Source organism: Chlorocebus sabaeus, chromosome 15 (assembly GCF_047675955.1).
Source record: "Chlorocebus sabaeus isolate Y175 chromosome 15, mChlSab1.0.hap1, whole genome shotgun sequence".
Taxonomy (NCBI): Eukaryota; Metazoa; Chordata; class Mammalia; order Primates; family Cercopithecidae; genus Chlorocebus; species Chlorocebus sabaeus.
This window is the reverse complement of record NC_132918.1, coordinates 5,475,464-5,485,664: the sequence shown is the minus strand read 5'-3', so window position 1 is coordinate 5,485,664 and position 10,201 is coordinate 5,475,464. Positions and strand designations below refer to the sequence as shown.

General features: G+C 46.6%; 1 protein-coding gene across 1 annotated transcript; it reads left to right on the top strand.

The window, feature by feature from the left end:
• HTR3E (5-hydroxytryptamine receptor 3E) lies at window positions 1–8,962 on the top strand. The gene is given in 10 exon segments (XM_037988681.2): window positions 1–67; window positions 2,640–2,803; window positions 6,237–6,346; window positions 6,835–7,001; window positions 7,312–7,446; window positions 7,449–7,471; window positions 7,808–7,895; window positions 7,898–8,010; window positions 8,172–8,388; window positions 8,510–8,962. Coding segments are annotated over 10 exon segments (1,314 nt in total). The 3' UTR covers window positions 8,740–8,962.
• The last annotated feature ends 1,239 nt before the right edge of the window (window positions 8,963–10,201 follow it).

Sequence of the window (10,201 nt, the reverse complement as noted above, 5' to 3'; positions counted from 1 at the left end):
ATGGAAGGAAGCTGGTTCCACAGGAAAATATTTTCCTTCTACCTCCTTCTCAGCCTTCTGCTTCAAGGTAAGAAAGGAGCAACAATGGGGGAAGGGGGAAGAAGGAGGACCTCTCCCTCGTAGAACATTTAGGAACTTTTTTCAAATTTCCACCTCCTAGAGATTGTCTAAGATGGATAGAGTTCTTTCATATCTACATTACCATAATGCCACATAGACTTTCCTTTTCTGAAAAACGGAAAATCCCCTTCCAGTTACATGCCACACAGAGCATTTTTATTTTTCTTCTGGAAAAATAGAGTTCAACACCAGCACACTTTATCCGTTTGCATATGGATATCCAGTTTTCCCAATATTACTTGAAAAGTCTGTCTTTTCCCCATTGGTACTCTACATGGAAGACAACCAGCCATGATTGTCTTCTCTTGTATTTAGCTTCTATATCCATCCGTCTTTCTGTCCACAGGTGTAATTCTTTCTCTCTACAGGTATGAAACCCAAACCATTGTAGCAAAGTGCCCACCTCCTTTAGCCAGAATTTCCTCAACCACCTACTGGATCCAAGGGCTCTAGATTAGGTAAGATGCCAGAAGGCAGCAGGTCAAGGGTGAAAGTAGAATGTGCTTCTCTTCCAGGGAGTCAGTATGGCAGAGAGACAAGAACATGGGATTTGGAGACAGATGGACCTGGGTTTGAATCTTCGTGTCTCACGTTGCTAGTTTTATAAACTTGAATGCACTGCTTAACTTCTCTGAGCTCCGGTTTCCTCATCTGTAAAACAGAACCTACCTTGCAGGGTTGTGAGGATTCAGTAAGAGACGGAGGGAAGCACAGTGCCTGGCACTTGGTAAGAGTGCCAATAAATGTCATCTCTCCTCCTTAGATTATTCCATGACTTTGGATAAGGAGGCACAGGAGAGGACTGAACCAGAGGTGACTGCAAAGGCCAGCATACGGAAGAGACACAAACTGTACACCTGGTCTAGGCAGTGTAAATGGTTATGAAAGCCCCTCTGGGCACTTGCACACAGGGTTTGACAAATGAATATTCACTGTTCTTAGAGTGGTTTAAGAATTTGCCTGGAAAGCACTGTGACGTTGAGAATGGATAAGGCTCAATGTCCTTGGCACAGAGGTTATCAATCATCTCTCTCATTCCAAGTTCTTGCTCCTCCAACACATTTTCACGAGTAGAAAATTTAAAAATGTATTAGTTAGAAGAGGGTAAGATGGGCCAGGTGAGGTGGCTCACACCTGTAATCCCAGCACTTTAGGAGGCTGAGGCAGGTGGATCACCTAGGTTAGGAGTTCAAGACTGGCCTGGCTAACATGGTGAAACTCCATCTCTACTAAAAATACAAAAACTAGCCTGATGTGGTGGCGATGCCTGTAATCCCAGTTACTTGGGAGGCTGAGGCAGAAGAATCGGTTGAACTTGGGAGGCAGAGATTGCAGTGAGCCAAGATCGTGCCACTGCACTGCAGCCTGGGCGGCAGAGTGAGACTCATCTAAACAAAATTTTAAAATTTTAAAAAGAAATAATAAAAACAAAAAGCCCACCCACACTTCTAAAAATAGCTATTTGGCTGGGCATGGTGGCTCACACCTATAATTCCAGAACTTTGGGAGGCCCAGGTGGGAGAATCACTTGAGCCTAGGGGTTTCAGACCAGCCTGGGCAACATAGTGAGACCCTGTCTCTACAAAAAAACATGTTTAAAAATTAGCCAAGTGTGGGGGGAGTGCCTGTAGTCACAGTTACTTGGGAGGCTGAGGTGGGAAAATCCCCTAAGCCCTAAGCCCAGAGGCCGAGGCTACAGTAATTATGCCACTGCACTCCAGCCTGGACAGCAGAGTGAGTAGCTGTCTCAAAACAAAAAAACCCAAAAACCCCAAACTAAGAAATATGCACAATTATTATATGTTCATTAAAAATAAAATACAACTTTTTAAAAGCCTCAAACTAGAGCTAGTGATAGAGTTGGGTAAAGTCAAATAAGGAGAAGGAAGGTTGGGGCAGTCAGGGTGAAAATAGGTGTGTCCTCTCGGGGGCCCCGGGACTGTAATCCTATCAGATGACTATCAACGTTCCAGGCTCAGTTTGCATACAGATTTGGGCATGCTTTGCATGGAGACAGAAATATTGGAAAGGAGGCTGGAGCTCTAACTCAGCTTGCCACTTTAGCTTCCAGAATTTGCATTCCAGCTCACCCCATCCTCCCAGGCCTCGGAAGGAAGAGCCCAGCGTCTGGACCCCTCTCGGGGATCCCCTCCCCATTCTTCATCTCATCCCTGGGGACATATAGCACAGCAGCAGCAGATAAACCTGGGTTCAGAACAAATCTGGCTTCTGCCTTTTATTGGCTGTCTGACTGTAGGAAGTTACTTCCCCTTATTGCACCTTAGTTAGCTCGTTTATTACATGAGGGTAAAGCAGTATCTACCTGATGGGGATTGGGAGGATTAAATGAGGTAATCCATTTTTAAAGAGCTTAGAATATACCTGACACATAGCCAATGCTCAACAAATGTTAGCTCTCATTTTATCACAGGCGACTCCAGGCCCTGCCTTGGGGCCCCTCTCATATAGGGAGCACAGGGTTGCTCTCCTTCATCTCACACATTCGATGTCCACTCCAGGAAGGGGCGTTACTTTCACCATCAAGTGCTCAGGGTTTGGCCAGCACGGGGCGGATCCCACTGCCCTGAATTCAGTGTTTAATAGAAAGGCCTTCCGACTGGTCACCATCAGCGTCCCCACCCGAGTCAACATCTCCTTCACGATGTCTGCCATCCCAGATGCGGTGAGTGCTGACCCCTCTAGCCCTCCTTGGTGTCCTTGACCTTTTCCCAGCCCCTGGCAAGGTGGTCCCCCAAAGCCCTTAGCCAGATTTCTGCTTCCTCCACCACTGCTGGATGGCATTTGCCTGGCATGGGGATCTCAAAGAAGCTCTGTCCAGTGCAGCAGGGTGAGGTATAGCAGCACATGGAAGAGAATCTTTTCTTCTCACTCTGGCTACACACCAGTGACCAGGTTCTAATCCCAGAGGTTCTGATTGGAGGAAACCCAAGCCTCATTTTTGTTTTGTTTTTGTTTTTGTTTTTTTGAGATGGAGTCTCACTCTTGCCCAGGCTGGAGTGCAACGGCATGATCTTGGCTCACTGCAACCTCCACCTCCTGGGCTCAAGCGATTCTCCTGCCTCAGCCTCCCGAGTAGCTGGGATTTCAGGCATGCATCACAACGCCCGGCTAATTTTTGTATTTTGAGTAGAGACAGAGTTTCACCATGTTGGCCAAGCTGGTCTCAAACTCCTGACCTCAAGTGATCTGCCTGTCTCGGCCTCCCAAAGTGCTGGGATTATAGGCATGAGCCACCGCACCCAGCCATATCAATATTTTCAAGCTTTCCGAGTTATTCTCATATACAGCCAAGGTTGAGAAGGAATACTTTACTCCCGCCCTGCTGTGAACTCTCCTGTCCACAGCCTAACGCATCTGTTTTGATACAGCTTTTGTCCTTGATCACATATCCCCTTTACATACCTCAGGAGTTGGTAAACAAGCATGGGAAGTGGGGGAGATGAACAGACTTCTTACTGGCAACACGATGGAAATAGGAAATTCTTTTGGCAGGATGAACAGCTGCACCTCTTGTCATCCTTCCTGTGGCTGGAAATGATATGGACAACACTTTATTCTCTTCTTACAGTTACAGTCAAAAAGGATTTTAAACAAAGACATAATAATTATGAATTTTTATGTCCCTAACATTGCTTTGAAACACATGAAGGAGAAATTGAAAAACTGACCATAATGATGAGGGGCTTTAATACACTGCTTTCAAAAATTAAGGAGAGGCTGGGCACGGTGGCTCATGCCTGTAATCCCAACACTTTGGGAGGCCAAGGTGGGCAGATCACTTGAGGTCAGGAGTTTGAAACCACCCAGGCCAACATGGTGAAACCCCATCTCTACTGAAAATACAAAAATTAGCTGGGCATGGTGGTGGGCGCCTGTAATCCCAGCTACTTGGAAGGCTGAAGCAGGAAAATCACTTGAATCCGGGAAGCAGAGGTTGCAGTGAGCCGAGATCGTGCCACTGTACTCTAGGCTGGGCGACAAAGTGAGACTCCATCTCAAAGACAAAACAAAACAAAACAAAACAAAAATCTAGGAGAAAAGGAGTAAATATATAGTGATTTTCACAGCACAATTAAGAAACTTAGTCTAATAAACATGTCAAGCTTTGTATCAATGAACATACAAAATTTTTGTCACACACATAAAGTATTCCCCAAAACTGACCACATATTTAACCGCAAAAAGGTATCAATGCCAGGCAGAGTGGCACATGCCTGTAATCCCAGCACTTTGGGAGGCCAAGGTAGGTGGATTGCCTGAGCCCAGGAGTTTGAAGCCAGTCTGGGCAACATGGCAAAACCTCGTCTCTACAAAAAATACAAAAATTACCTTGGTATGGTGTTTCACACCTGTAGTCCCAGCTACTGGGGAGGCTGAGATGGGAGGATCACTTGAGCCCGGGAGGTCAAGGCTGCAGTGAGCCATAATTGTGCCACTGCACTGTAGCCTGGGCAACACAGTGAGACCCTATCTTTAAAAAAAAAAAAAAAAAAAAAACGCTGGGCATAGTGGCTCACACCTGTAATCCCAGCACTTTGGGAGGCCGAGGCCGGTGGATCACCTGAACTCAGGAGTTCAAGACCACCCTGGGCAACACGGTGAAATACCGTCTCTACTAAAATACAAAAAATTAGCCAGGCATGGTGGCACATGCCTATAGTCCCAGCTACTCAGGAGGCTGAGGCACAAGAATCACTCGAGCTGGGGAGACAGAGGTTGCAGTTGGCCGAGATCACACCACCGTGCTGCAGCTTGGGCTACAGAGTAAGACTGCATCTCAAAAAAAAAAAAAGAAAGAAAGAAAGAAAACCTTGTTTCTTGAGAATTTAAAATTAAATTTCCAAATATTTGAGACAAAGGAGAAATTAAAGCAATTAAGTAGAAATTATGAAGTAATTAGAAATGAAAATTATACATATGAAAATCTATGGAATGTAATCAAAGCATAACCCAGTGGAAAATTTATATCTTAATTGCATTGATAAGAAAACAAGGTGTGTGGGAGGATGGGGGGGAATAAAAGTGAATGAATTGAGTTTCCAACCTGAAAAGCCTGCTTGATGGCTGGGCTTGGTGGTTCACGCCTATAATCCCAGCTCTTTGGGAGGCCTAGGTAGGTGGATCACTTGAGGTCAGGAGTTCAAGACCAGCCTGGCCAACATGGTGAAACTCCATCTCTACCAAAAATATAAAAAAATTAGCTGGGTGGTGACGGGGTGCGGAAGCTCACGCCTGTAATCCCAGCACTTTGGAAGGCCGAGGCGGGCAGATCACGAGGTCAGGAGATCAAGACCATCCTGGCTAACACGGTGAAACCCCATCTCTACTAAAAATACAAAAAATTAGCAGGGTGTGGTCGTGGGCGCCTGTAGTTCCAGGTACTTGGGAGGCTGAGGCAGGAGAATGGCGCGAACCTGGGAGGTGGAGGTTGCAGTGAGCCGAGATCGTGCCCCTGCACTCCAGCCTGGGTGACAGTGCAAGACTCCATCTCATAAAAAATAATAATAATAATAAAATAAAATAAAATAAAATAAATTAGTCAGGTGGTGGCACGCACCTGAAATCCCAGCTACTCAAGAGGCTGAGGCAGGAGAATCGCTTGAACCTGGGAGGCAGAGGTTTTATATCTATATCAGTGAGCTGAGATCGCGCCACTGCACTCCAGCCTGGGTGACAGAGCAAGACTCCATCTCAAAAAATAAAAAGAAAAAGAAAAGAAAAGGAAAAAAAAAGCCTGCTTGGAGGAAAGGAAAGAAGGAGCTGGAGAAAGATAATACAATCACCTAACCTCACTCTCAAAGTGTGGTTCCCAGACGACCAGCGCTGGCTGATCAAAATTCATGAAGAAATGGTCCTAGGCAGGTTTGATTTTATCTATGATTCTCATTTCTTGAAAAAAAGCAAGTAAATTTAATAAAATATTAATGCCACAAAGTTGGATTGTAGATACGTAGATGTTTGTCATAATATTTTATATATTTTTCTATATGCTTGAAGTATTTCATAACTTTTTTTAAAAAAGAAGAAATTAAAGGGCAGGAGAAAATATCTCCAATTCATCTCAGGCTCTCAACTCTCCTCCACCTGGGCTCTAGGTTTGGGATAACCCATTTATCAGCCGGAACCCAGAGGAGTGTGAGGGCATCATGAAGATGAGTATATCAGCCAAGAACCTGTGGTTCCCAGACATTTTCATCGTTGAACTGTGCGTATCAAGGGCTGGTCACGTCCTATCTCCTGGTAGCCATAGAGATCACAGTTTACCACTGGGACCGCTGTAAGTGCTCTTTAGATGGTTAAAAAACAACCAGAGAGATAAGAAGAGAAACTGGGCCGGGCGCAGTGGCTCATGCCTGCAATCCCAGCACTTTGGGAGGCCAAGGTGGGTGGATCACTTGAGTTCAGGAGTTTGAGACCAGCCTGGGCAACATGGTGAAACCTCATCTCTTAAAAAAAAAAAAAAAATTAGCCAGGCCTGGTGGTGTGCCTGTAGTCCCAGCTACTTGGGAGGCTGAGGCTGAGACAGGAGGATAATTTGAGTCCAGGACATGGAGGTTGCAGTGAGCTGAGAGCATGCCACTCTACTACAGCCTGGGTGGCAGAACAAGATCCTGTCTCAAAAAAAAAAAAAAAAAAAAAGAGAGAGAGAGAGAGAAACCACAGCACCTGCTTCTTGCCTTATCTCTCCTCTAGCATGGATGTGGATAAGACCCCAAAAGGCCTTACAGCATATGTAAGTAATGAAGGTCGCATCAGGTATAAGAAACCCATGAAGGTGGACAGTATCTATAACCTGGACATCTACTTCCCCTTTGACCAGCAGAACTGCACACTTACCTTCAGCTCATTCCTCTATACAGGTGAGTTGCAGTGGGGTCTCAGGGATGGAGTGAATGAGAGCAGCCAACAAATATAAAGAAACTATGAGTAAATTGTGACCAAGGAGTATGGGTAGGGAGAAGAATAAGGCTCTATGGATGCTAAAAGATTTTTCATAAAGGCAGAACCCAAGTCTGTCTTGTTCCTTACCATCCCAAGCTCCTGGCAAGTTTCCTGGCATGTAGGAGGCACTCAAAACTATTTGTTGAAAGAAAGGATGGAAAAAGAGAGCAGTTGAGCCACCAGGAGGCTATATCCTTGAAAAATGATTCAGATGGTTCTCATTTTCAGTGGACAGCATGTTGCTGGACATGGAGAAAGAAGTGTGGGAAATAACAGACACATCCTGGGACATCCTTCAGGCCCATGGAGAATGGGAGCTCCTGGGCATCAACAAGGCCACTGCAAAGATGTCCAGGGAAGGCAACCGTATGATCAGATTGTGTTCTATGTGAGCTTGGAGGTTCTTGCTCTTTCCTTCCTCCCACGCTTTTACCCTTGCCTAGAATGTCCATCGAATGTGTATCTCCCAAGTTTCAGGGTCTCCCAGTGTTACCCTCTCTCCTGGCTTCCCAGCCTCATTCTCCATCCTAAAGCTCAGGGCTCTGGCCTAACTGTCTCTTCACAGGTTCTATACCAGATTCTAAAGCTGCATTCCACACAGCTCCAGATCCCAGGTGATATCAGGCCAGAGAAAAAGGCAGAGACAGAAACTGTCACTGCCATTCCTGGATTTGAGGGTTTCTCTGACCCCATAACTACTTACCGCCCTCTTCTACCCCACCAGGTGGCCATCAGGTGCAGGCCCAGCCTCTATGTCATAAACCTTCTCATGCCCAGTGGCTTTCTGGCTGCCATCGATGCCCTCAGCTTCTACTGCCAGTGAATAGTGGGAAACGTGTCCCATTCAAGATAGTGCTCCTGCTGGGCTACAACATCTTCCTGCTCATGATGAATGACTTGCTCCCCACCAGTGGCACCCCCCCATCGGTATGGATGCTCCTCCCACCTTTTGGAAGAGAAGAGTGGGAACTAAGGAAGGGAGGTATACTGGGAAAAGGAGGCCGTATGCCTGCCAGGGTGGGATTGGAAGAGAAGAAAGAAATTCTAGGTGGTGTCTCTGGCCCTCACCAGGCCCCCCTTCCCTCCAGGTGTGTACTTCGCCCCTGTGCCTCTCCCTGATGGTGGGCAGCCTGCTGGAGACCATCTTCATCACCCACCTGCTGCACGTGGCCACCACCTATCCCCCACCCCTGCCTTGGTGGCTCCACTCTCTGCTGCTCCACTGCACCAGCCCAGGGAGATGCTGTCCCACTGCACCCCAGAAGGGAAATAAGGGCCTGGGTCTCACCCCCACCCACCTGCCTGGTGAGGGAAGTCACACTTCCCCTTCCCCCACCTCCACTTCTCTGCTCCTGCCTCCTTCCCTGTCTCCCTCCCTGTATAGGTGACATTTGCAGCCTGTGGCTGAGTCTCTGTCTTTCTGTAAGTGTGAAGGAGCCAGAGGTATCAGCAGGGCAGATGCCAGGCCCTGGGGAGGCAGAGCTGACAGGGGGCTCAGAATGGACAAGGGCCCAGTGGGAACATGAGGCCCAGAAGCAGCACTCAGTGGAGCTGTGGGTGCAGTTCGGTCACGCGATGGATGCCCTGCTCTTCCGCCTCTACCTGCTCTTCATGGCCTCCTCCATCCTCACTGTCATATGCCTCTGGAGCACCTAGGCAGGTGCTCAGCTGCAAACTTCAGTCTGGAGCTTCTTTCTCTTGCCTCCAGGGCACAGCCAGGTCTCCCCCCTTTCCTGAGTACCAACTATCACATTGCCAAAGATGACTGAGTCTCTGCTGTATTCCACGTATCCCAACCCAGTCCTGCCGATCAATTCCAATCCCAGACATTTCTCCCTGTTCCTGCATTCTGTTGGCTTCCTTCAGTCTTATCATATGGTTCTAGGTCCCCCTTATGTCATCTGTGCAGCAGACTATACCTCTTCTCTCCACTAACTTGCCCAATAAATCATTCTGCAGAGATTTCTGGCTCTTTGTCAGGTCATAGGGTAGAAACTAAACACCCAGGTGTGGTGGCTCATGCCTATAATCCCAACACTTTGGGAGGCCAAGGCAGGTGGATCACCTGAGGTCAGGCAGTAGAGACTAGCCTGGCCAACATGGAGAAACCTCATCTCTACAAAAAATACAAAAAATTGGCCGGGCATGGTGGCACATGCTTGTAATCCCAGCTACTTGGGAGGCTGAAGCAGAAGAATCGCTTGCACCCAGGAGGCAGAGGTTGCAGTGAGCCGAGATCGCGCCACTGCACTCCAGCCTGGGCAACAAGAGCAAAACTCAGAAAAGAAAAGGAGAGGAGAGGGGAGAAGAGGGGAGGGGAGGGGAGGGGAAAGTAGACTAACCAGAACTAATAGTTTTAAAACATAACCTGTACATTTCTTTGACTCTTTGTGATAAAGCTTTGATGTCATCAGGAACGATCCTCTCTCCCAAGACCGAAGTGACAACTGTTGGGTTTCAGAAGTGTTAATTCTCTTAGGTGTTTTCAGACGTATTTTCTTACTAGTAGATTCTTTTGCTTTACGTTTTCCATTATCTTGTACTGATCTCATTTTAGCACTCTCCTAATTTATTATGTTTCATGTTATTCTTTTTCTGGTTTTCCAAGTTGAATTCTCCATTAAGTGGTCTCAGTCTTTCTATTGATTTTACTCAGAACAGCTTTAGCTGTATCCCATAGGTATTAGAATAAGGTGACCTCCTCTTCATTACTTTGTAGACAATTCATAATTTGTTTTAATTATCTCTGATATAAAGGCTATTTGGGGCCAGATGCAATGGCTTATGCCCATAATCTCTATACCTTGGGAGGCTGAGGTGGGAGGGTCATGTGAACTCAGGAGTTCAAGACCTGCCTGGGCAACATAGCAAGACCCCATCTCTACAAAAAAATAAATAAATATATTAGCCGGGCATGTATGGTACACGCCTGTAGTGCCACTGTACAGGAGGCTGAGGTAAGATGATTGCTTGAGTCCAGGAGGTCAGTGCTACAGTCAGTTCTGATTGTTCCACTGCACTCCAGCCTGAGTGACAAAGCAAGATCCTGTCTCGAAAAAAATAAAAATAGAAATAAAGACTATTTGGGAGAATGTATCTTCATATCCATGGATAAGGG